This window comes from Lepisosteus platostomus, chromosome 14 (assembly GCF_059453375.1).
Source record: "Lepisosteus platostomus isolate fLepPlt1 chromosome 14, fLepPlt1.hap1, whole genome shotgun sequence".
NCBI classification, from domain to species: domain Eukaryota; kingdom Metazoa; phylum Chordata; class Actinopteri; order Semionotiformes; family Lepisosteidae; genus Lepisosteus; species Lepisosteus platostomus.
Window position 1 is genome coordinate 21,814,060 of NC_142624.1, and position 27,339 is coordinate 21,841,398.

At 40.5% G+C, this 27,339-nt stretch overlaps 2 protein-coding genes across 5 annotated transcripts in view; one reads left to right on the forward strand and one right to left on the reverse strand.

The window, feature by feature from the left end:
- Positions 1–11: 11 nt before the first annotated feature.
- On the forward strand, positions 12–16,410 carry znf142 (zinc finger protein 142). Of its 2 annotated transcripts, XM_088604998.1 has the most exons (9): positions 12–228; positions 1,083–1,315; positions 1,544–2,071; positions 3,465–3,716; positions 5,203–6,027; positions 8,243–8,420; positions 8,517–11,718; positions 11,850–11,955; positions 13,763–16,410. In XM_088604998.1, exons 2-9 carry the CDS (start codon positions 1,129–1,131, stop codon positions 14,260–14,262), a joined length of 5,778 nt encoding a protein of 1,925 aa, XP_088461124.1. In that variant the 5' UTR covers positions 12–228; positions 1,083–1,128; the 3' UTR covers positions 14,263–16,410. The 2 variants fall into 2 exon arrangements, with proteins under 2 accessions (XP_088461124.1, XP_088461125.1); XM_088604999.1 differs by lacking the exons at positions 12–228; positions 1,083–1,315; positions 1,544–2,071; positions 3,465–3,716 and adding an exon at positions 4,129–4,320.
- A 420-nt stretch (positions 16,411–16,830) lies between these two features.
- LOC148648987 (1-phosphatidylinositol 4,5-bisphosphate phosphodiesterase delta-4-like) overlaps positions 16,831–27,339 on the reverse strand; it is a 28,924-nt gene continuing 18,415 nt past the window's right edge. For all 3 annotated transcript variants that reach the window (XM_088605007.1, XM_088605005.1, XM_088605006.1), the window contains exons 10-16: positions 26,726–26,893; positions 21,363–21,519; positions 21,061–21,177; positions 20,402–20,580; positions 20,109–20,241; positions 19,735–19,884; positions 16,831–18,432 (exon numbers count right to left, since the gene is read on the reverse strand). In XM_088605007.1, coding sequence (XP_088461133.1) covers positions 18,341–18,432; positions 19,735–19,884; positions 20,109–20,241; positions 20,402–20,580; positions 21,061–21,177; positions 21,363–21,519; positions 26,726–26,893 — 996 coding nt within the window. In that variant the 3' untranslated portion in view covers positions 16,831–18,340. The remainder of the gene's footprint in view (positions 18,433–19,734; positions 19,885–20,108; positions 20,242–20,401; positions 20,581–21,060; positions 21,178–21,362; positions 21,520–26,725; positions 26,894–27,339) is intronic.

Sequence of the window (27,339 nt, forward strand, 5' to 3'; positions counted from 1 at the left end):
AGTTCCTAACTCTTCAATAACACTACAGACCAGTTAAAACAACGATAACATGTAGCATATTCATTTTTTAAACGTGGCTTTTAAAAAGAGGTTTGGTGAAAACGCATGTGTATTAAAAAAATATATTATCGAAATGATCTGTTACTGTGGAGTGGATCAAGGGTTTTGCAGGTTCACTCCCCTACCTACTTAATAATATAAACAAAAATGGCGGTGTACAGCGTTGATGTGAGTAAAGACTGTTTCCTGTTTTTTAATATTGAAATTGTTTATAGGGTAATGTTTTCTGTCGCAATGCTATTGTATAACAGCTATATTTTTAACTTAATCAAAACAAGACAAATAAAAATCCTTGCAAGATAGCCTTTCGCGGGGCACACAATTCTACTTCAAATAAAATAATCAGTAACTACGCATTTTCATGCTTTGCAAAAACTGTTGGAAAAGTAATTTAAGAACATTCCCGAATCAATAAACAATGTTATTGTAATTACTTTGCGTAAGTAATAGGTTTTATCACGTAAAATATCGCTACAGCACAGTAATGAAATATGTTGTTTTGCGGAGTAGAATATTCTCAAAGCTCACTTTGGGGGTTGAGATTTTTTAAACTAGAAGGTATGAGCGATTTTCCTTTATAAGCGTGCTATTATAATGTTTAGTACTGGAACTCAAATCTTTATTTTAAAATATTATATCCTATATCTTTAAATATACAGTAATAAAGTAATTTAGGGTTAGCGTATTAAGTTAACATTTTTTAATAATCTTTAAGATATTTCCCATTGCATAACGTCATTCATTGGAATATAATAAATTATCGTTCGTTTTTGTATAAGTAGATGAGAAAATAATGCATTTTTGGCGTGATACATCTAACGGTTTAATATGAACTTCGTTGAAATACGATAAAGAAATTAGATTTTCTTTTAATTTTTTAAGGAAAGATGCTGTGAATATAGCATATACGGGCCAAGTAGGCCAAGATTAAAATATGCAATGAGTTGTGAAAAGTAACGATTTAAAGCGCTGTTGGTGTTTAACCGTGCTTTCTTGGGACAAAATTATTATTTTTGTTATAGGGGACTTAGAACTAAAGAAGTAGAGGCTTCAATATAAGGCTGGAGGATGGAGAGTAGCAGAAGTCTGTTCCTGTGTGGCCAAGAAGAGGAGCACAATCCTCTTCAATGCCCACCCAAAGCATGTCTTCTAGAACCAGCAGGAACAGCACTGGGCAACAGCTCTGTACAGAATATCCACTGTGCCATTGACACTGCTCTGCTTCTGGAGAAAAGTGGAAGCACTACCACAACAGGTAAAGCAACCTTAAATTTATGGCAAAATAGTAAACGCAGGTCAATCTGCTAAACACATTGTTTCACAGACTATCCCGAATTCAATATTTTGTCATAATCTCATTTCATAATGTAACCTGTTTCTACAGAATGTGAATACTTTTATCAGAAGAGAAAATGGTTGGTGGGAGTTTGTTTTTAAGATTTGTCTGATCAGTGCACTAAAATCTGCAATTCCCCCTCAACAGAGATAACAGAAGTGTCAGTGGAAACTGAAGGACTGTACCACTGTGAAAAATGCACCCAGAACTTCCCCGACAGCAACCTTTTCTCTTCTCATCCTTGCCTGGTACCCATCTGCTCTCGCATTGCTGAGCCCCTGACCACGGTGGAATGGGCAGAAACGACCCAATCAGAGACTTTCAAGTGCCCACAGTGTGGTGAGGCTTTCCCCCGGCCCAGTGCCCTGAAAAAACACTACAGAGCACACCGAGATGAGCCTAGTAAACCCGTCTCCTGCTCTGAGCCCGGGTGTGGGTTTGCCACCCAGGACCGACAGCAGTACCAGAAGCACCTGCGCTCTGTCCACTCGCTGCAGCTCGTCCCCTGTGCCTTCCGTTCTTGCCGCCTGGCGTTCTCCACCCTGGAGGAAATGGAGGCTCATCGACGTGGCCACTTCCCCTTCCACTGCACGCGCTGTGACTTTGTCACCACCAGTGCCAAGCAGCTGGGGGAGCACTCTCGAGGACACAAGCCCTCCAGTCCCGCTGTAGAAGGTAAGGCCATCTCCACCAGACTTGTCCATTTCCAGTTGTGAGCCATTGTTCTTCTGTCCAAGGGGCATTGCTTCTACATCAGGTTGAGCAAACGTGGGCACTTGGCAAGTAGAAAATGGACAACATTGTTAGAGAAGGTGAGGTCGCTCCTTTGGACCCTAGATGAATTCTGCTCATACAGGAGTCCCAGCCTTTTGGTATGGAGGAATTCCCTTTGGTCGCAGAAGTGGCTCTGAAGGGAAAGGTGCCTGCAAGCAGCTTTGTTCAAATCCCATTGGGAGGCAGAGATGCACTTATTACAAGAACAAGTAATAGGTTTATTCCATGCTGAAAAGAGAAGAAAGAAAACACAATGTTTCGGCCGTGGAGCCTTCTTCAGGTGTGAGAAAGACAGGGCAGTAAGCTAAAGTAAGTCTTTCTCACACCTGAAGTAGAAAACATGTTTGCCCAGCAGGATGCTGAATTTGATTTCTTTCTGGCAGCTTCTTGAGTTTTGCAGCCACCAGTTCATTGTTCGAGTTAATGAGGTCTCAACTGGAGATTCTGCTGCAAATTTAGTAATCGTCCAAAACTCAGCTTCGGACTCTAAAACTATACACAATAGAGCTTTTAACCAGATTCGATAATAAGTAGACACTTGAAAACTGAACATTGTGAAGTTTCGTTTTGAAACGATCAAGTGCCCTTAAAGGTTGAGGTGGGAACACCACTTGGTTTTTACCACAAACACATTTGTTTTATTTCTCATTTCTGTCATTTAGGTTGGAAATTATAGTGTGTTCCAAGTCGTTATCAAGTTCAAAAACAATGCCTCTTGGCTACTAAGCACCAGAGGCGTGATTGACACCTGAAAGGCATTCTGCCCCCTTTACAAGTTACAGTATATATACCTGCACAACACCCCCCAGTCTTTACTCTATTGCCATTGTACTTTACTGCACATTTTGTATAAACACAACATCATTTGGTTCTTCAAATGTATGTCATACGCTAAATAAAGTAACTTTCTGATTGTTTACATACCACAAATGAAGAGCTGGGAGAAGCTGGTAAATTAGTTCAGTTACGCCAATAATGCAGGGACTGCACCAGCCCGCAAGGACTAGAATTTTATCACCATGGTCTAGGTTATCCTGTTATTCTGACCAGAAGTGTATATTTATGTGATGCTTAGAATATATATGTGGGGAAACTTAGGAAAAATTAGAAAATATATCAAGGTTGTAAACTAATTAGAAAGTCACTATGTAATGTCTCTGTGAGACCTCTATTTAACTCGTATAATTCAACTACCGTGTCGTCCAGTAGTAGTTGACTTTTCACAGTTTCTTTCCTCCTAGCCAAGAGAGAGGATTCCATTTTGTAAAATGTTCGCGTGGTCTTTTTTGCTCAGAGGAGAAGTCTGACCACACGGAGGCCCTTCCAGTACAGGAGATGGAAGCGAATCTCAGTGAAGCAGGACAAGACGTACCAGAGAAAAGCACGAGATCCCTAGACAAGGTCACCAGCTCGACTGAGGGAGAGGCGGAAAAGGAGGTTGAAGGAGAAGGCCACCAGAGCCAGAACAAGGGTGCAGCAGAGAATGAGAAGGAGCCAGGAGACATGACAGTCCCAACCACAGACTCTAAGGATCGGCATTTTAAAGGTAGCATCACAGGGAATCTTTGCTGGGTACCTTGGCATCTGATTCTCATACAGTTGGTCAGGACCTCTTCTCCATTTAGTCATTTTCCCAAAAAAGTAAACAGAAGCACCAGCTACATTTCATACATTTCATACATTGGAAAAAAATGGCACATTCTCCAGCCATTGTCCCTAAAAACACATAATAACATGATAACTTTTTTTACCACTTGCTTTTCCAGATAATTTATTATATAACCACTCAGTTTGGATTTGGGTTTTGTGTTTTTCAAGTCTTGTTTCACAGCAACAGTCCTTGGTACCTCAGTGAGTAAGTTAAGACAAATTAGTCAAACCCACCGAACTTCTAACCATTTGTTTTTTTTTAAAACACACAGGCTACACAGCCTCTTACAGCAATTTAGCACTAATTGGAGGATAGAACATGCAGTCACTACGAATAAAGAAAATATTCAGTCCATCTAGCCTTTCTGATCCAAACATGTCAGGTTCTGGAGGAACAATTTTGAGGAGTGGATAGGACTCTGGATTTATACAGGAAGGTTGCTATCCCAGGTGTGCAGGGCTCTTGTATCCTTGAGCAAGGAACGTCACAGATTATTCAGGTAAAATATTGGGATGTGGGTCACTTTGAATAAAAGCCAAAAGATCTCATCCTGCTGTTTTTGAAAGATGCCAGGATGTCAGTTTCGGCTACGTGACTATTTCGGATGTTCAGGGCTCCCACAAAATCTTTCCAAAAACTTTTCTTTCCTCATAAAACTTACTTTTACAATTTAGTTTATAACTCCATGGATTATGTAAGATTATATTAATCTGAACCATCAATAGTTTGTAAATAAAACTACAAGGCATTTACTGTAATGCCTATGTAAATTAGAACCTGAAGAGGGAGAAAGTCAGTTCTGTCATGCACTGACTGCAGTACATAGTATATGCATTCCTTATCTGTTTATACAAGCAGGGTGGGGACTTCTCAAACTGCTTCAATAAAAGTTTTATCCTATTTTGTAGTACTATAAAAAAACAATTGTCTTAAATTCTTACATGGCGGCATGTGAGTCTCAGTGGCTAACATTGCTGCCATAGCTGGGGCCCTGGGTTTAATTCTAGACCTGGAGTACTATCTGTGGGGAGTTTGTATGCTCTCCCCTTGTTTATGTTGGTTTCCTCCCACAGTTCAAAGACATACTGGTAGCTTAATTGGCTTCTGGGAAAATTGGCTTTGGTGTGAGTGTGTCTTTCTGTTCCCTGCGATGGACTGGTATCCCATCCAGGCTGAACCCCTCCTTGTGCTTCTGGAAGAAATGGAGGCACACTGCCGCAACCACATCCCCTTCCACTGCACACACTGAGATAGTCAAGACAGGCTCCTGCTCCCTTGCAATCCTGAGTTGGATGAAGTGGTTAAAAAATGAATGGATGGAAATTCTCACATATGTTCATTATTAGATCTTAGTTCTATCCTGATGTTTTTTCCATCATAGGGCACATAGCCAAAGGAATGGAACACCTGTATCGCACCCACATTTGCCCAGAATGCCGCCGCTGTTTCAAGAAGCGCACCCACCTGCTGGAGCATCTCCACTTGCACTTCCCTGACCCCAGCTTGCAGTGCCCCAACTGCCAGCACTACTTTACCAGCAAGAGCAAGCTGCGCATCCACATGCAGCGGGAGGCTGGCGAGAAACTCCACCGCTGCCACCTGTGTGTGTACAGCGCGGTCGAGCGCAATTCCCTTCGCCGGCACCTTGCCAGCGTCCATGGTGAGGAGGTAGAGGATAACTTCTACTCAGATGTTTACCCTTGTCCCACCTGTGGAAAGACATTTCGACTGAGCCAAGCCTTGAAGGCCCACATGAAGTCTCACCACACGTCATCTGAAGTGCAGGCCCTGGTCTGCTTCAAGGAGGGCTGCCTTTTCAAGTCTGTGGATAAAAAGGATTTCCAGAGGCATGCGAAGGACACCCACGGGGTTAAGGCTGTGGAGTGTCGACACCACGCCTGCAGTGCCTTTTTTGGCACAAAGGAAGACATGGAGGCCCACTATCGTACACACCTGGCTTTCCACTGTACGCAGTGTGACTTCTCCTGCTCCAACAAGAGCAACTTTCAACGCCACAAGCGCCAAGGCCACCCCGGCAGTGAAGAGCTTCGCTGCAACTTCTGCCCTTTCACCTCCTTCAACCCCGTGGAGTTTGGCGAGCATGTGAGCCGGCTGCACGCCAACGAGAAGATCCACCACTGCTCCCAGTGCAGCTTTGTCACTGCTCACAAGCGCGTGCTGGGTCGACATATGCTGCTGCACACTGGTGAGCACCTTCTAAAAAATATTTCACTGTTTCACTGCTCTGAAGGTTTTGTGCCATGCTGTATCTTGGGCATTTAATGTTTCTCTCCAAGTTATAGATCCTCACAAAATGTTTACTGTATATGACCTTTCCAACTTAATTGTTTGTACCTAAACGTATTTAGGGTTGCCGTAGCAGAGGTTCAGAATATTCACTGCAAATCTAACAAGTTTGCATAGTGTTAATTTTTTTCAGCTTTTTCACTTTGGAGTAGATTGTGAAAATTCTAAATATGAGGTCTGGTTTGAAAATATCATGATTGCATGCTCAGATGACAAGAAAATGTGGAAAGCTTACAGCGGGTGAATACTTTTGCCAGGCACGATAATTCAGCTTAATCAGAATACATATGTAGGAAGCAGTATCGTTTTCTGGAATTATGTAGTATTTTACTAATTCTGCCCATCCCCCACCATAGATTTTACTTTAATTTGATTATGTGTTCTACAGTTGTGTGCAAAACTGTAAGCACCCTGATCAAATTGTATATTTCGGTGAATCTCTTAAGTGAAAGATGTTCACAAAACATACGTTTGCAGTGCAAACTTAAATATGACATCTTTCAGCAAATTTTAATTCACAATTAGTATTTATTTACAGTTTTGTGGATATTCTCCAAATATCTCCAAAAAGTTTGCACAACTTTGGGAACCCTGTCAGCCAGTTCTTACTAAACCCTCCATTGGCAAAAATCACAGCTTCCAAACATTTTCTTGTAGCCTGCTAAGAGTCTTTCTATTCTTGGTTCTGGGGGTTTTGCCCACTCTCCCTTGCAGAACTCTTCTAGCTTTGAAATAGTAGTGATCCTCTTGCAAGCCCTGCCTTTGCAAACCTTCATCTTTTGTTCCTGTAAATACATCATGGTTGATTTTGAGGTACTGCGTGTTTCGGACCATTGTCTTGCTGAAATATCCAACCTCTTTTGAACTTCAGTTTCTTCTCTGACTCTGGGACATTAGCTTCTAGGGTTTGATAATAGTTATTTGAATCCATTCTTACTTTCATCCGCACAATATTTCCTGCGCCACTGGCTGCCACACTACCCCAAAGATAATTTAGATCCACCTTCACGTTTAACGGTTGGCAAGGTGTTCTTTTCTTCACATGCTTCACCCGTTTTCCTCCAAATGTATCTTCTGTGGTTGCGGCCAAAAAGTTAACTTTTTGTTTCAAACAAGTTCATCATTCCACAGCAGGTGCTGTGTTTCAAGCTTATCAAGGTTTTGTTTTGCATACATTAGATATTGACTTTTGTGATGAGGCCATAGGAAAGGTTTCCTTCTGGCTCTTTCATGGAGATCATTTTTGTGTAAGCAACGTTGTACTGTGGAAAATTACTCTAGTGTCAGCTCAACCTTTCTGCAGGTCCTTTGCAGTGATCTGTGAGTTCTGGTGTGTAGATTTGACCAGTGTTGGAGCAATGCTGAGATTTGTCTGGGGGTTGCAGATCTTGCCTTGACTTCAATGGTTCCCTTTAACTTCAATTCCTTCAAAAATTGCAAACCTGGAAGCATTTAGATTTTTATAGCCTTTCCCTGGTTTCTAAGAGTGAACTGTCTTTATTTTCAAGTCCCCAGACAGCTGCTTCAAGGAACCCACGGTTGTTGAAAATAGGCAGAACAACAATCACAATCTGAGAGGTTACAAATGACAGAGTATTTCAGTCTTCACCTGGCTTAATTTAATGTCCAATGAATCAATCAAGTTTTGGGACATTTGGAAAACACAAATTTTAAAAAAGTAGTAATGAATCAAGTGGAAGGTCATCTAAACATTTGAACATTTTGCCACATTCACTTTTTTGTTTTTTCAATTGGTTAAAATCAGAAAATAAATAGTAATTGTGTATTATAATTTGCAGAAATTTGTTGGGTTTAACTTTGCACCATGTAGAGGTTGTCCCCTTCTGTTCTCCTAGAGATTAATTTAAACACAGTTTAACCAGGGGTAACTGAACATTTGCACACAGCAGTATGTCTGTTGTAAGTATGAGTATCTTTACTTTATCTTGTGTTTTTTTAAAAAAAACGTTTTCATTCAGTGGTAATTTTGATGTTGTGGTTATTTTTTTGATGATTTAATTTTTGGAGCATTTTTAAGGAAACCATTTAAAATGTTGTAAAAAATCTTAAGTATTTATATTTCCTTCTCTCTCATTTCATACATACTTTTCCAGGTGAGAAGCCCCACAAGTGCAAACTGTGTGATTTCAGGTGCCGGGATGAAACCTATCTTTCAAAGCATATGCTAACACACTCGGATGATAAGAATTATATGTGCTCAGAATGTGGCTATGTCACCAAGTGGAAGCACTACCTAAATGTGCACATGCGGAAACATGCAGGTGACCTGAGGTATGCTTTTTGCTGTATATTTTTAGATCATGTTTCTGATGACAAGATTGCACTGATTTTATCACTGATGATCGTACCTCTTTTTCTGTCCCCAAGGTATCAATGTAACCAGTGCTCATACCGCTGCCACCGGGCAGATCAACTTAGTAGTCATAAGCTCCGACACCAGGAAAAGTCCCTTATCTGTGAAGTGTGTGCTTTTGCCTGTAAGCGCAAATATGAGCTTCGCAAGCACATGCGAATCAAACACTCTCAAGAAGGCGACTACCAGTTACCTCTCTTCCAGTGCAAGTACTGCAGCTATCACACACACTACCGTCAGGCTCTTTTTAACCATGAGAACTGTAAACACACGCGGCACCGTGAGTTTCGTTGTGCCCTATGCTCCTACTGCACTTTCAGCAGCACCAGTCTGTTTCTACATAAGAAAAAGGTTCATGGTTATGTGCCAGGAGATAAAGAGTGGCTAGAGAACTATGCTCAGAGAGAGAAGGAAAATAACACAGCAGATGTTCAGCAGAATGGCTGTGAAAAGCAAACTATCTCTCCTGATCCTGTCTTAAGTGAGCGTAATATTGTGACTCCAGAAGTACCTGCTAGCATTGAGAGAGATTCCAACCATCAGATGGGGAGTTCTGGACTTCCTGCAATGCAGGGTATATCAGATGATGGTTGTGTCTTTGAAAACACTAGCAAAACTCCTTCAGAGATTCTAAATCAATGCAGTCAAGCAACTCCAACAATAACCGGTTCAGAACAACTGTGCTTGGAAGGGTATATGCATGCAAGCCAAGAAAAGTCACCTAATGTTACCCAAAATGATTGTCAAGAAGTGTCCATCACAGATATCTGTGAGAACCAAAGAGGTATTGTTCATGAAGAGGAGTGCTGTACATTGGTTTTGACTCATATATCAAGTATTGAAAATGTGACCTCAGAGAAGACCCTTGTTGATCCCAAATTGTCATCTATTGAAGAGATTAGAGCACCACTATGTAACAGACTAAATGAAGCAGAAGAAGATATGGTGTTGGCAGATTGTGAGGAACAAAGTGATACTGAAGAGAGTGAGGTGCCACCAAAAGAATTAACAGGACTGAGAGAAAGTGGTGTCAGACTGGAGCAAGGCAGGACAACTGTGGATGGTACAATACAGGAGATTTTGAACGGCCAAATTTCAGAAAGAAAAGAGAAAGGTGGGTTGTTGTCAGAACCCAAAGGCAGGGAGAAGTTGGAGGTTTCTCAGTCAGAGTCTGTTTTGAAGGCTTTGAGAAAGCAGGACAAGGATCAGGCAGAAGCATTAGTCTTAGAGGGCAGGGTACAGATGCTGGTTGTTCAGACTAAAGCATCTGTATTCCGGTGTGACAGATGCTCATATGTTACATGCAAACAGACATCCCTGAACCAGCACTGTCGTTCATCATGTCGATCAAGAAAGGCTGTGCTCAAGTGTAGGGACTGTGGTGTGGTGTTCAAGCAACAGCGTGGTCTCAATACACACAGACTTAGGAAGTGTCCAGTCATCCTTAAAAAGAACAGCCGGTTTCTTCACCCACGTCGCACTGGACAGTTGGTAGCTAAAAAATCAGAAGAGGGCAGTTTAGCAAAGAGTCAAGGTGGACAACCAAGACCAGCAGAGAAAGAGCAACTTGAAAGAAGTCCAGACAGTACTCCCAACAATATGAAAGCCAGTCATGATGTTGAGATGCATTTTGAACACACCAGGGCAAAGGAGATACCCAGTTGCCTATCTCAAGACCATGTGGTTTCTGTTGGTACCCAAGGCAACACAAACATGCTAGATGGACCAGGCATTGAAGACAGCAGCAAAGCACTCCCTTCAGAGGGTGAAAGTATATCTGTGAGTACTGAAAAACAAGATTCTGCACTAACATTTTTAACCCTACCTCAAGAGATAGAAGTTTTAAAGGGCTATCAACAAGAAGGTGGAAAATACAAATGTAAAAACTGCTCTTTTACTTGTTGCCGACTTTCAACCATAAATCGTCACTGTACAGCATGCTTAAACCGCAAATCTGCAACCAAGGTACTCTGTAGCCCAAGACAGCAGAAGAAACTTAGGAATTTAGCTGAGGTTAAAGAAGATAAAGCTGGTAGTAATGCAGATGATTATGAAGGAGAGGAGGAAGAAGAAATTGAAAAGGATTTTAGGAGAACAAAGATTGGCCATCGCTTCTCCTGCTCCTCCTGTCCATTTGTGTGCCATCAGAAGAGAGCACTGGAAAGCCACTGTAAACGTGGCTGCCTGAAGCCAAATGAGATCCAGTGCCAGCTTTGCTCATTTGTGGCCAAATCAAAAGAAGCTCTTGACCGACACAGAGTAATTCATGGTAAAAAAAGCCTTTCATCTGCCATAGAGGGCAAGCGGCCACGTCTCCAATGCGAGTTCTGTGCGTTTACCTGTAAGCAGATTCGCTGCCTGAATCAGCACGTGGCCCTGAAGCACGAGGGTGTGAAGCCTTACAGATGCCATTTCTGTGACTTCAGCACAACACGCCGCTACCGTCTGGAAGCCCATGAATCCCTCCACACGGGAGTGGGCCGCCTTTCCTGCGAGCTATGCAGCCAGACTTTCGGTACCAAGTCCAAGCTGCGGCTGCACCGGCAGCGCGTCCACGAGAAGCAGCCCACTCACTTCTGTTCGCTCTGCGACTACAGTGGTTACAGCCTGAACGACGTGAGCCGCCACAACCTGAGCTGCCACACGGGGGAGCTGAGTCACGCCTGCCTGCACTGCACGGCACGTTTCAGCTCAGAGACAGCGCTAAAACAGCACTGTCACAGGCAGCACCAAGACCCCACCAACCTGGCGTGCCCTCAGTGCGACTTCACCTGCCACAGCCAAGCCACCCTCAAGAGCCACCTACTTCGGAAGCATCCCCAGCTTGAGTGCCCCACTTGCCAGGTGATGTTTGAGACCCGAGAGGGCCTCGAGGAGCACCGCAAGACTCACTTCACGCAACGATGCCCGCTGTGCCCCTTCGCTGCTCGAGAGCGCCAGCTCTTGGTTCAGCATCTCCTAGATGAGCATGAGGAAGGTCCCCCTGAAGAGAAGCCCTTGAAGTGCGCTGCCTGCGGCTTCTCCTGTCGCCACCAACTGGTCTTCGAGCAGCATGTTCGGTCTCATGGTGGCACCCGGCTCTACAAATGCACTGACTGCCAGTACTCCACACGGAACCGTCAGAAAATCACCTGGCATATCCGCATCCACACCGGAGAGAAGCCATACCACTGCGAACAGTGCAGCTACGCCTGTGCTGATCCATCTCGCCTAAAGGTAAGATCCATGTTGTTGTGCATGAGCTTTCAGTGAAGTACAAAAATAACTCCTATTAATAACAAATCAGTAACTTTTTGTTCACCATGATCTCCAGTGTTTTAGCTTTGTCACGGTTTGCTGTGTTTCAGTATCACATGAGAACTCATCAGGAGGAGCGGAAGTATCTTTGTCCAGAGTGTGGATACAAATGCAAGTGGGTGAACCAGCTGAAATACCACATGACAAAGCACACAGGTATGATTTTATACAATAACAGACGAAGGCTATAATATGCAAAAAGACAAATTCCTAATACAAGAAATTGTGTATGGCCAATAAAGTGATCTTATCTTATCACCACCAAGGTAATGCTTGGTGGTGGTGATTTTCTCCTTCTGCTTGAAATTCCAAGGGAAACATACAAATGTTAAATATTCTCTCATATCTGCATAAATCTTTAATCAGAAGTAAATGTTACATTTTAGTATTTATACAGATTTAAATTATATTTAATTATAAAGTATTAATAATGCTTATCTTTTGTTTTTAATAATGCTTTGAACCTGTTTTAGATAAGTTTGAAGTAAATCATATGGGTGACCAGCATTATTGTACTGTATTTGTACAGGAATATACTTTGAATTCTAAAGTTTTCTTTAGTTATACAACTTCTGACATTATGTATTTAATATCACCTTTTTGTGATATTGCATTTAGTGGATGTGGATTTTTTAAATTCTGTATTCTTAGTTACTGAGGTTTATACCTTACTATACTGTGTAACATTTGTTGTATGGCTAGTTTTAAAGATTTGAAATGTTGTAGTACCATAAACTATTGAAATACTAGGCACAACCATTATATAAACCTTTTTGTCTTGTTTTCACATTTTTTATGTTTATTGTACAACAACATACTGTATTTCCTTTTAAAATGCAATTAGCAGTCATTGTATATTCACTAATTCTATTTAGCAAAACATTATCATTGCCCTCTGTGGGATGTGTTTAGTATTATTAATCATATAACCATATAATGTGATTCGTAAATATTGTACACTACATAAATCTCTAGTCTGTGGAAAAGAATGTTGTCAGACAATCTTGTTCTACAGCTGGCAAAAATAAATGTACAGACATATGTGTAACGATTATAAATGAAAATTAAAGGAGCTGTGTGATTAATGAACAGCATCTCATGTAAAATCTGCTTGAGGAATGATTAGACTAATGATCTCTAATGTTAGAACCTCTGATGATAAACAAAACGTTTTTTTTATTAGATTAATTTGTGAGTTTTTAACTGGGAAACAGAACTGGCAAGCAAAGGGACTTTGTGTGATATAAAAACAGAAGTTCTTTTCTACAACTATCACTGTAGCTCTTGGAAACATTTGCCTGTTTTCCATAGAAATAAAAGAATGTCCATTTTGTGAAGAAGTTTAAATTGGTCCACTTCTCTTGAACAATCACATGATTACAAAACTCTTATTCCTGTGTTCAAACATATCCTTTTGAGATCAGACAAATTGCACTACGCTCAGTTTCACTGAGACCAGTGGTCACTATTGTCGCTCTAAAACATGGGAGAAGGAGTTCAAAGGAATTGTGCTCGGATGTTGTCTATTTTTTTTCTTACCGTTTTCGTGCAAAGACACACGCTTGTCAAACTAGATCTGTGTGAGGGTGTGCGGACCAAAATTGCTCGAAAACATTTGTGAACCTTTTGGAATTTGAGCAATTACCGCAGGAATACAGATAATTCCAAAGGGTTCACAAAGTTTTCCCCCGCCACAGTGTGTAGGTTTAGACACGGTGCACATTAAATCACGGCCGAGCACCACACAAGCCAAACAGATTTGCTGAGTGAGATGCACCTGGCCTGCAGGCCGGATGTTTGAAACCCCTGATCTAGGGTAACCGTGTCGGCTAAATAAATTGATATATGTGATGTGGTAGGCTGTCCCCTAAGAGACCAAGAGGAATGGTATCTGCACAAACTTCACATTCAGATATAAATGTGACTCTTTTTCCTCTTCTTTTCTGTTCTCCAATCCTTACAGGTGCCAAGCCATACGTCTGCGAGGAGTGCGATTACCGCACAAACCGCGCCGATGCCTTGCGCATACACCGAGAGACTCGCCACCGCGAGGTGCGTTCTTTTATTTGCGAAAAGTGTGGCAAAGGCTTCAAGACCCGTTTCCTGCTTAAGACCCATCAGAAGAAGCACAGCGAGGAGCGGCCTTACGTGTGCCGCGTGTGTCAGCGCGCCTTCCGCTGGCCAGCGGGCCTCCGCCACCACTACCTCACCCACACCAAGCAGCACCCATTCCACTGCCTGCACTGCTCCTACCGAGCCAAGCAGAAATTCCAGGTGGTCAAGCACCTCCAGCGCCACCACCCTGAGCAGCCCCTGGAGCAGAGTATCGGCAAGGACCCCGGGCCCCACACTGTGCCCCTTCAGCAAGCCCGTCTGGGGGTGCTGGAGGAACATTTGGGAGCAGCCACGCAGGAGTCTGAGGAGGTACAGCAGGAGCCGGGAGAGGGAGAGATGGGCCGGTAGATACTTCTGTCCGACACCGTAAGGTCTCCAGTCTGACATGGCATACAGCAGAACATGGAATTCTTGCACCACATCAAATGGTTTCCTTAACCCGTAATTTATTGACTAACAAGGAAACCTGAGAAAAGTTTCTTATGAAGGTTCATGGATTGAAAAGAAAGACAAATGTCTGTGAGAAACATTACCCAGTCAGAAATATCAAGATTATACTGATTAATATCAAATATTGATTACTTATGATCACAAATTTGTTGCTTATTTTCCTTTGGTTAGAATGTTGTTTTCACTGTATAACTGCACAGTCTCTTGGTCCTGCACATAAATATATGAGACAGTCCGTCTGCAAAAAAAACTGTTTTTTCTGCATAACATTTACAGTGTCCCATTTCTCCAGGATGATTGTGGATAGGTGAGACATAAACAAGCCTGTAATTTGATAGGAAATTTATACCAAAGCAAACATGAGCTTAGTTTGCAAAGCAACAGAGTTGCAACCAACCGCATTAATGGGTTTTTACAGAATCTGAAAGTAAATTAAATAGACTGACAATTATTAAACAAAGTATTTTTTGTACTTTGTGTTGTATTTGAAAAATAAAATGAATGGATTGTGATATTGCCCATACAGACAGTGTGCGATGAACAAAAATCTGGTTTGACATTCGCATTATTGAATTCACAAGTATGTGCCTACATGGGACGTAATACTCATGCTAATCTTGTTGATTTTTCTGTTTTATTCAGTATAGTGTATTACAATTAAATTAGTGTATTAAAATAAGGTCAACAGAAAAATACATTATCTTGTTCTAGCTAAGATTCATTGTTTGGTGTGGTACAAGGAAGGCAAACAGTAGCATTGAATCGTTACACTAGAAAATGTCACTTGAAGCAGTGTTGATTGGAATATGGTTGATCGGAGTTCCACAGTACTCTTTAGATCATCATGATGCCTGAACTGAGGTTTAAAGTTACAACCCTTTCTTAAAGGGAATATGTACAACATAAAGTATCGGATACATTATATTCTAAGAGGCATGAAAAATATAATGGATATTTGTTACATTACTTTCCCAGAACTATATATTCATACAGTAAATTATTAGTGAAAAGTTTAATTCACTTCGTTCCTGAATCTGTTTACAAAACATGAAAATCACAGCTTTATGACACTTTATCACAACTATAGCAATGTTCAAGTGTTACTGCTCCTGTGACTGTGAGCAAAACAAACAGGGGAAAACGTTCATTAATCATGGTTGCACCATAATTCCACGATTGCCACATAGAAAGGAAGAGGCCCTTGGTATGCTGAGAGTAGGACACTTTAGGTAAGACTCTGGTCAACAATATCATGTCTACAGTCTTGATACTTTCAGATGTGTTCAACTCGAAACCAAGAGTAGCCATGCATCACCATGCCCTGCACAATCTGCTCAGTATACACTGAGTGAGGCATCTTCAGTATTGATATTGTCCCGTATCCCAGATTGCCACAGAGACACCTGAACACCACCGTGGCCAGATCAGATCCTGTACAGTAACACAGTAGCTCCAGAACGAAGGCAGCAGAGTCTTGTGTACTAGACTTGAATCCAGTAGAACACCTGTGGGATGCACTTGTTAACTTTGTGCATCATTGGAATTTACCACCATGCGCTCTTGCTGAGTGAAATATAATTTCCTAAAGAGAAGTGTTCTTGTAATGCTGATACCACATTTTAGACATCAAGTTGCATAATGGGTTTGAACATTGTTTTATTAGTGCCCCCTCAGTGTATAGCTCAATATAGTAATATTAAACTTTACTGCCTTAGAGTGTAAGTGCTCTAATTACTGTGCATGTTACTGAATAATCCAAAACCTGAATGTTGAGTTAAAAAGTAAAAATTATTCGTTTTCTTAGGGCCAGTCATGGGGTTCTACAAATAAACCTGGAATCTTAAGTTTACATTACCAAAAGAATCCGATATGTACAGTTTTGTTAACCACTTCACAACCCTTTCTATCATGTAATTGTCATAACTATTAATTATTTAATACAAAAATAAATGTTGTCTAATATCTGCTGTACTGTATATAACCATCACTCTGCTATAATGTAAAACGAGAGTGCAATGTTTATTAAAATACAGTGGTTGTTTTGATTTTTGTGCTACATTCCCTGGCCTTCATAATCATATTTGTACATAACCCTTTTGTTTTGCAGTATACTTGTTCATTCCTTGTAATTTCCAGTTTTGTCCAAAATAATGTCTTGTATTTCTTGGAGTTGTGAAATGTAAATGAGTGTAGACTGTCACCAGTTCCAAAGTGCTCTAATTTTATTACATTGATGTAGAACATTGATGATGTAGAATATAAAATGAAGAGTCCAATTCATAAGTGCTAGCAGCTGGACTATACCTTCTTTTATACTCTTTGGACCTGAATCGTACTGTATATCACATTACCTTCTGCTTAGAGAGATCTAATCACTTCTTCAGACAACCTAAGAGATACATCTTGTCATTCAAACTGCTGCTCATTTCACAGCTCCTTTTCTGTCAGCCGTAATGCAGAAAACTATTCCCCTGAAATTCTCATTTATTTGCAGGTGGACATGGCATATGTAAGTATACATTTACAGGCAAACAAAATTAAAGTTACCTTTCTAAAACAACTGCTGTAAAAAAAGAAATATAGATCACTTATTAAAATACAATAAGCAATAATTTATATTCAACAAAGCAAATAAAAGTATAAAAATATATGAATACCAACAGCAGCAAAAACTACATTTTGTTACAAAACAACCTATACAGTAAGAAAACCTTTGTTGTTGTTTTTTTGAACGAAAAAATACTTTGAATAAAAACAATTGTGTATTAAGGCAGGTTGCAGTTCCCAGTTTTTATTTAATTATACTAATCCTGCTAATTGTGACACATTTTGCAAGAAAAGGATTTGGTTTTGATATGATTGTACATGTTTTCTATCTATATGCAGTGTGTATATTAACTGATATATGCAGACTGAATATAATAAGAGGGATTTATTACTTCACAATTGCAGCCTATGTGTACGTAGATACTATAGAGAAGCTTAACTCAGGGGTTTTTGGTATCTGCAGCTTGCATTTCATGGGTTTGGTGAGTTTATGAGGTAATACAATGCAAATGGCAGATTAACTAGGATACTAGGGTTTACAATAGGTTATTTAAATGTTAAATTCAAAGAATGATGGATTATTTTATGATGTGAGCTATTTAATTCAAACTATAATCTGTTTTATTCATTCACCTTTTGTTCTAATAGTTATGTATTTTGCACTAATATAATACAGCTTCTGATTTTATTATTCTACCGTCACTACTAAAAAGGAAAGCAGTATGCATGTAAAGCTATTAACTTTTAGGTTACCACAAAACGTGTTAATTTTTAATACAATCCTTGGCCTACTAATACTTTTTTACTCCTAACTCTGTTTTAGCAGTTTTACAGTTTTAAGTGAAACTACTTCATGAAGATATGAAAGTATTTTATCTTCAGTCTGCATGGGTGTTAAAAGATCACACATCTGTTTTCAAATACCTCTGGCAAAAGAAGTTTCAAAATCAAAGTGCAGTACCTTTGTAGTTGCCTGCTAGTTGGTGAAGTGTAAATGCAGGATGGATATTTCCAGCTCGTCGTGGGGACATGAGCTTATCCAGATATGCAGTCCCTTAGAAGTACTTTTAATTTACAAATCCATCTTTTCTTCAATTATCCACAGATGAGGTAATCTCTTTATGCTTCAGTTAATTTCAGAATTCAGTGACTCCAACGTGACTGAGAGGTCATGTATTTTCATGATGTTTTGTTATGGATATTTTTTCAATTATGAAACACCAGCACAGTGTTTTTGTATCATGCTTTGATTCGAAAGTAATAAAAATATATAAATCTATGTTTATATATTCTGTAGTTTGGTACAGCACAGCTCTGCTGTAAACAGTGATTAGGAAGCTGTCTCTTGTAAGTCCAACGTCAATATTTGTGAGAAGGTTGGAGGAGGCTGTGCAGTTGTCTGCAACTAAAGTGCTGAAGTTCATCCAAGTTATTCAGTGTCCATAATCTGGATGTGCACAAAAAGTGAGGAGGGAGGAATGCTGGTTCCATCTTTAGACAAGAGGTGGATGTGGCGGTATCCTGCAAACACCATTAAAACAAAATTAGATATGGATCAAAATCAAAGGTCCATAGATTTTGAGGAATACATTTGCAAGGTAAAGGTAACTTTAACATCTTGTTCTCCCAAGCAAACCATTCCTACAAGTTGTCAAAAGGGAAACATCATGGGAACTACAGCTAAGTGCCAAACTAAATGAAACACATAAGTAAATAAGGGTTACAAAGTATATTGAAAGAAGATGCTTCCACACTGATGTGGTTCCTAAATTAATTAAAGCAATTAACTTCCCATCACGCTAAAGGACATATAAAATAATTATGGGCAGACCCAGTTGCCCATTATTTTGGCTACTCTGGCTGAAAGAACAGATCTCAGGTGACTTTGAGGGAGTCGTGATTTGTTGGGGCACATTTGGCAAGAGCTTCAGTGAAGACTGTTGGACTCGCTTATGTTTCATGTGGAACAATGACCAAGGTAATTACTGGCATACAAGTCTGAGGGAAAGACATCATAGACAATGGTCAACAAACAGACTAACTGAATCATTTGGCTTGCAAATGTCAATCTGTAAGGCATGAGCAGACAGTTTCATCAAGTACAGTCCCTCAAGAACGTCACAGAAAGGGATACTATGGTTGGGTTGCATTGCAAAATCCCCTACTTACACCTAAAAATGCACTTTTGCAAGTTATGTGGTGCAAAGAACACAGGCAGTGGTCTACTAAGCAGTGGAATAAAGTCATGTGGTCAGATGAATGATCTTTTACCCTGTTCTCAACACATGCGTGTATGGAGCCTACAGGCTTGAGTGGTTGTTTCCCAGTGAAGGCATGAGTGGTCACTGGATGGTTTGATGAGCATGAGAGCAAAGTAAACCATATACCATGGCTGTCCCAGTCGCCAGATCTCAACCCAATTGAACACCTATGTGAGATTCTGAAATGGCGCCTGAGATAGCGTTTTCCACCAACATAAAAAAACATGGAATTTCTTGTGGAGGAATGGTGTCATGTCCCTCCAGTAGAGATCCAGACATCTCTTTAGAATCTATGCCAAGAAGCTGTTCTGGGATTGAGACACCTAATGTTGGTGTTTCTTTTTTGGGCAGTCACCTGTATAGTCCCGTCTGTGCCATCTTCCACTCCAAGAAAGTATCTGCAGCTTTGATAAAGATGTCTTGCAATTTAGTGACACTCGTGAAGAAAACGTGTAAACGTCAATGGGTAAAAGAAATGTTTTGAGGAGTTCCAGCCTTAAGGAACTAAGAGGGTTTAGTTAATTTTCCAATGAGAGGAAATAAGAAGTTCCACTCCCCTCACCTTGCTGGATGCACATGAACGGCAATGTGTACTGGCCAACAAAGTCGTTCCTGGATGTCTTGTCATAATCCTCCACGACAAAGCGCACGAGCGCCATCTCTGGGACATGAATGAGGAACTGTAGGGTCTCATTCCACACTGGATTAAACCCTGGGGAGAGATATTTGGGAAGAAAAATGCTGATCTAAGAACTTCACAACTTCTCACATAAAGCTACAACTAAATATCAAATCACTGAGCAAGTTCATTCACATAAGCTGTTTTCATACATGCAAAAGGACAATAATTAATAAAAAAATCTAAATAAGTAGCAGACAATATGCTTGTAAGGGCATTAGATGAAGTGTTATACGGACTGTGAATACAGTCCTCACCATTGTTTTCAATGTATTTGGTCTCCTGCTTGGCCTGATCCAAAGGTACACCATGGATTTCCACTCTCACTAGTGGATCCACAATGGACCCCTCTTTGATGTTCACCTTCGGAAGCTGTTGCCCACTGATTACCTGAAAAGTGCCCAGAGAACAACAGAAAAAGTGAGATTCAAGCTATGTAACCATGATATGGAAATTTGAAACATCCTGCTGCTGTTGAAGTGTCTTCATTATAGCACCTCTTTTCAGAATGTCTCCACTAGCACATGAGCACTAAACTGTGTGTTGGTACCTGTATGGAGAGTCGGAGGGGCCGGTAATCCTCTCTGTCTTGAGGGTTCTCTGGGTCAAACCTACTCTCACTGCTTCTCATGAACTTGGGCTTTAAAACAAACCCACAGTGGCCATTCTGGCTAAAAAGTCCATCATTGAGGTCCATTTCCACTCCTGCTGTCTGGAAATTCAGTGCGACTGAAATAGAAAAAAATACAGAGTACAATGACACAGCTGCCCACCTCCTCAACCTCAATCACTCCTGAGCTTTTCAGCTGTAGTTGATTTTATTTATGCATCTTTCCCTTACGTTCCGCCTCTTCCAGCACTTCCATTGGCACCAGTTACTGTTCCTAGTACCGTTTTTGCACTGTACAGACACATATGACAAAACTTTAAAATGAGTGAAATACAATGGAGCAACATACAGGACAAAATTATGTTTTAAAAGAATGCTTTCCAACATTTTAAGAACCTTAGTGGAGATAACTGAATGTGCCCTCACTTTATTCAATTATAATCTGTGGATCCTTCCACAACAAACCTTCAGTCTTAGTGCATTGTCATTCTACCATCTTTCAGAACTTTTGTCTGTTGCTTTTCAACCCTTCTGTCTCCTGGCCTCCCTTCACTGCACATAAAGAATTCTCTTTGATTTTCCGTTCGCCCATCCTTTACCTATTTGGCAACCCACATTCCACATCTCTTGTGGATTGAAGTTGGAGGAGTCTGTTCTCAGGCCACTAGGGTAAACCCGTGTCAGCTGCCTGGTGTTATGACGCACAAAGTCGGCTCCTAATGATCAGAAGAAAAACACAAAGTCTGTTATGCTTCCTCAGAGAGGAGCAGGCTGATTTGATATTTTCTAAATGCTGTCAACATCCCGGACGGCGCCAAGGAATGTGGATCACGAGAAGCTTATCGCACCCGGATACGATGTTGTGAATTGATTCATGACGTGCTTCGGTTTGTTTGCTCACCCGTCTCCCTGATGTTCTTGCGTGCCTTGGACTCAGTGAAGGATGAGATTTCGTAGAACTTGGCATGAGCGCGCGAGTGTTTGAAGCTGCTGAAATGCACACTCTTGCAGTACACCACACAGTCTGAGAGCTCTTTGGACAGATGCTGTTTTGATTTCTACAGAGGAGAAATGGGAGCATAAAAACAAAAGAGAGGTTACAAACAAGAGGAGAACATGTGGCCCGTCGTGCTCATTGGGTTGCAAGTAGCCAAGTGATCCAACAACATGGCTGGGTAGCTTGTTCTAGACTCCCACCCTTCACCATAGCTACCGCTAGGACAGCGGTCAGTAAACAGCAAGTAGAACACTAGATATTCACTTCAATGATAGTGGAACTGTCTGATATTGTTTAAGAACTGAAGAAGGGAGCACTGCTTAATTTGAACACAGTTTTGCACAAGGAAGCAAAACCACTAGGCCTCATTGTTTCACTTTTTCAGCATTTGAACATTTTGCTTTATTGTTACGGGGACATGGTGGCTCAGTAGTCAACATTGCTGCCTTGTAGCATTGGGGACCTGGGTTCACATCCATCTGTATGGAGCTTGTATGTTCTTCCCATGGTCATCTGTGTTTCCTTCCACAGTCCAAAAACATATGTCTAGGTTAATTGGCTTCTGGGAAAATTGGCCTTGCTGTGAGTGTGTTTTTGTCTGAGAGTGCCCTGTGATTGACAGGCTTCCTGTCCAGGGTGTATCCTGCCTTGCAGCTCTCACTTGCCAGGATAGGCTCTGGCTCCCCCTTGACCCTCTATTGGATAAAGCACTTAGAAAATGGATGGTTGGATTTATTTTTCCGGAATTATATGTCTTTGATACCCTCTGCAGTTGTTGTACTTCATCATTGTGAAGCACTTTCTTTCCAGAACCATAAATTGCTTAAATTGAATTGAATTGTCAACAGTTTGTATGACAAATAAAAAAAAGAATAAAACATTTCCATTTAGTTTGACATTTGCTATTGGTGGAAAATAAGGCTCATATTTTCCTATTAGAACTCAATTAAAAAGAGTCTGTTTTTTGCCAGAGGCACAGCTGAGCTCTTACTTTCAAATATATACTGATGGAAAAAAGAAACACAACATTTTCTGGGATGAGAATGCTATAGTTATAGCTTATGTACTTTTACAAAAAAGTTGTCAATTTGTTTTAAGCCCCCTGACCAGCAGTACAGCTTGTGCAGTGAGGCATCGCAACTTGCCAATCACACGAAAGCTCGTTAGGTGCACTTTTACCCAACGAGGTCCAGGTGGAGCAATGCCTGATCAGGTCACATTAAAAAAGGCCTTAATTCAAAGCTTAGGTCACTGCAAGAAAAAGGCCACACTTAGTCAGTTTTCTGTGCATTCCAAAATGCTGCAGGCAGGTATGTCATGTGCCACCGTTACCAGACACTATGGAGTAAGCTACTCCACTGTGTCCAGACTGCAGAGAAAGTTTCAGCAAAACAGCAGGGCAGATGACCGTCTAAGATCCGGTCGCCCTCGAGTGACCACACCAGAGCAGGACAGACACATCAGACTGGTCCATCTGAGAGATCATTTCAGATCTGCCACCCGCACTGCTTCTGAAACTGCCCGCAGACACAATGCTGACATCAGTGACAGGACAGTGAGGCTCCATGCTTCTGGCCTTAGAGTAAGGCGACCTGTCAGAGACCCTCTGCTCACACCTCCTAGATGTCACACCCGACTGGCTTGGGCCAGACAGAGGCTGCGATGGACTTGTCAGCAGTGGCATCAGGTCCTCTTCACGGATGAGCCACTCTTCAGCCTGTTCCACGCAGACAGGAGGGCCAGAGTGTGGAGGAGGAGGTGTTGCGTGTTTTTTTCCAACAGTATATGGACAGATGGAAGGAAATTGCATTGCTTTATTTGCAATGCATGGGCATTGACAAAGCAAATGATACATTGTTATACAAAGGTTCATGTTTACACACTGAGGCAGTGGAAATCACTGCAGCCTCTTAAAATCCAGTAACCCAGGCTGTAAGTTGTTCTGGTAAGTACACTGAGCTGTGGGCATCAATCCAGACTAATTAGCAATGCCAACAGGGCATCCAGGAGACACCTGTCCTTATGTGAAAGTTAATCCGTGCCTGAACCCAAACAGACAGGGACACCTACCTTCTGTCTGTAGGCTGACAGATTCCTACAGACCTGTCAGTCACTCCAAGGCAATTCTCAGCAGCTTGCTGTACACTAATCCTTTCAGTCTAGTCTTAAAGGAGATCGCATTATCTATGATGAATAAGTGTAGTGAAAATTTCTTAACAATATTCTCTTGTTCAAACGGTTTTGGATAGGAGTTCCCAATATTGATCCCGGAGGACCACACACAACTCTCTCTATGTTACACAATCAAAGCTGTATTTGACTTATTAATAGTTTGTTTTCAGCTCTTAAAGATATTGGAGGCTGCCTTTTACTATTGCATTTTATAAGCAACATAAAATTCCAAACCTTTAAGTAGGCAATAAAATGTGCAAGTATTCTAATCAATCTACATATTAGTTAAAATAAAATGTGTTTAATTAGATATTTAAACTTTTTAATATCTAATATATTTAATTATTTAATTTTAGATATTTAATTAGATAATTAAACTCAGCTGAAATGAAAACCTTCAGTTTTGTCAGTCTTTTGGACCAGGATTGGAACCCCTACTTTAGAGGATATGGTCCAAGATTATTTTTTTGTTTGATGTATTCTTACGATACAAGAAACAGTAGTAATCTAAATCCCTTTTCTGGTCAGTACTAACAATCACTTAAAAAATATGGTACATACTGTACTATATTTGATCTAATGACAGTTTAACATTAGGATTTATTATGAACTTGGCGTGAAGACTGTAGTACAATATTATACAAATGTATTGCTTTTCACATATAATACAATATATATATTTAGAATGCAATCAGTATTATCTTACAAAAATAATTTCCCACTTTCAGAAAACAAATTATCTGGAGTTAAACTGGCCATGATGTTATATTTACTGTTATATTTACAAAACTCAGCCATCATAAACGATCATATGGTCCAGAAATTTTACTTAGAAGCTAACAACTGTTAACCAGTGATTACCGGTTATGGACTGGTGATCTACCAAGATTGTATCCTGCCTATTGCAGTTTGCTTACTGGTATAGGCTCGGGCTCCCCTGCAACACTGTACTGGATAAAGTCATTATTAAATGGATAAATGGATGTTATCACTCTAGTCTAGTGTATAATGTATGTGTTGCATTTTATTCTGATTTTTCGACAGTTTTTTAGTGTGTATCCTTGCATTAGTCAAACAAGAAGATAATCTCTAGTTTAACTTTACTGCAATCTCAGCAGTTTGAGCACCAAGGAATTAAGTGTCCACTGAAGACCATCTCTCTCTCTGTCTCTATGCCCTGTGGTACAGTAATGGGAAAACTTCAGCCCCAGAGTATAATGTGATTAGCTTTCCCTAACCTCATTCTGTTTATGTAATGCTGGAAGGAGATACTGGTTTCAAGGCAGACAAAGTCTAGTCCCAGCCTGATGCATGTATCTTTGATGAGGAATGTTTAAGTTTTATGTAATTCAATTCCAACAGTGTGGTGGACCTCTGTGTTCGATTCTAGAGAAGGAACTCTGCCCTCGGACTGTAACAGAATCAGGACTCATTACCTGGTCCACTGAAGATGGCCATCTTATTTCTTGGGGTAAATAAGGACAGACGGTAGCACTTCAAAATAAGGTCTGCTAGTGAATTAAAAACGTTCACATATCCTATTTATGTTGGTTTATCCTATAATACACAATGAACAAGCAGTAGAAAAAAAAACTTATAAGAAAGAATGATTGCTCTGCCTATTAGTTACCTTCGTTATTATCCATCGAACCTTTTTGTAACCACTTTATCTTATAGTGGGTCCAATGGGAGCTGGACCTTATCCCAGCAAGCAACAGACACAAGGCAGGAGACACCCTGGATGGGACTCCTGTCCTTTGCAGGGCACACACAGCCACAAACGTGCACACAAACACACCAAGGCAATTTTCCCAGAAGCCAATTAACATGCCAGTATGATATAACGTGATATGTTATGGGAGGAAACCCATGTGAACAAGGAGAGAACACACAAACTCCATGCAGACAGCATGACCTGAAACCCAGCACTGGGAGTGAATCCACTGCACCAGTGTTCCACCCTTCATCGCAATTATTATCCATAATTTTCTAATCATGCTGATAATGATGATTTTTGAAGTGCACCTTATTATCTGTGCAAAACACTATGACATCTGGAACTGTTTTCACTCTATGTTTTGCTACCTTAAGCAAAATAATTAAATTTGTCAGTGATCACCTGTTGAAATTCTAGCCTTTTTGTTTTCTGTTAACAGCTAATCTTGACCGATCTATATGTTTCTGTGCAGTATAAAAGGCAGCCTTTATGGATGAATGGAGAGAAACAAATGATGTTAATGATGAGAATCTGACAATCAGACTGCAATGCAAATGGTCTTTTTTTAGAATGGAACTTAGTGCTATGGCTCCACCCAGTGGGGTGACAGAGCGAAAACGAGCACAGTTGTAGAAAGTAAAGAATAAAGCCTGGGTAAAATTTAGAAATCAATTCAGTCTGTATTTTTTAATTAGTTGCGTATAACTACAAATAAACCACATATTCAATTAAGTTTGATTGGCAAATTTGATGGATTTGGTAATACATCACTTCATGTTGGAATCTTGAGTATAGATTACCTTGCTTTGATCAAGTTTTTGTTTCCGAACAATATGAATTGTATGTTGCTAAATGACAGGCTTGGGTTCTTCTCATATAGTCTTACGCTGTTTTTTTAACAGTGAAAGTTGTTAGAACAGTAGAAAGGAATGAAGGTTTGAATAAATTGTTGCCAATCGTAACATACATAGTGTATTTTGTAGCTCCTAATAGTGTTTTAGACTTTAACGCAGCAGTGTGTATCTTGAGTATTGTTAAAACTAGACATTTGCTTTCTGAAATTAATGCGATATGTTGACTTTTGGAAAAATCGTCTGCATCTGTATATCTGTTGACCTCATAACACAGTGGTTAATTATTTAATCAAATCAATTTAAAAAAGAAACTATTAATTAAATTTAACAATTTAAAAGATGTGTCACACAAGTAATGTGTGCTGAATATTTGTGAAAATTTTACTGATGGATGAAGGCTATTTAACTCGTCTTCCTCGGTGGGGGTCAGCTTCTTTCAAAGACTCTTAGGTCCATAAACCCTTAACCACTCCAGGAAAAAAGACCACCAGCTCTGAGAACACCAACCCCATTTGCATCCTCACCTTGCCTCTCCGGCGCAGGGTGTCATTGCGTAGGTGCTCTTCGTCGATGTCAGCAGCCTCATCTTCGTCGCTCACTTCCCCATTGAAGGACTCCTCCGGTGTCCCGTTGACACAGTCCTCCAAGCCGCCCATCTTCTTGCCCTTCAGGAGCACTTTCCCCTTCAGCTCCTGCCAGGACAACACCCGGAAGGGACAAGTGAAATGGCTTATCTACCCCGGAAACTTCCAGAAAGGCATTAACATTCACTTCCTCTCAGAAGCCTCCCTTCAGAATCGATGGGGCTCTTTTGATGATGTTGTCCCTAAAACTATATCTTGTCATCCAAACAGGCCAGCTTATTTTCCATCTAACAATTATCAATTAAATTCATGTGGGCTTACAATTTCATTAACAGTACCTGATTGGGTCACATTTAACTGTTTGTTTGGTCAATTTACTTGCTTAGACCCTTTTCTCTGCAATGTCCTGTTGTGCCACATAACCAAAAACAGGATAGAAAAGCAGCAAAAAAAATAAGATTATGTTGTTTAATAGTTGATCATGATATGGTACCATTGTACTCTTATTTAAAGAGGATTTTTTTCATTCCAATGGGTGAAAAGTTTTAAACATC

Coding starts and splice junctions, on each gene's coding strand:
- znf142 (XM_088604998.1), top strand. CDS start 1,129: ATGGAGAGTAGCAGAAGTCTGTTCCTGTGTGGCCAAGAAGAGGAGCAC. Junction 1,316..1,543: donor TGGAAGCACTACCACAACAG/GTAAAGCAACCT, acceptor CCCCCTCAACAG/AGATAACAGAAGTGTCAGTG. Junction 2,072..3,464: donor CTCCAGTCCCGCTGTAGAAG/GTAAGGCCATCT, acceptor TTTTTTGCTCAG/AGGAGAAGTCTGACCACACG.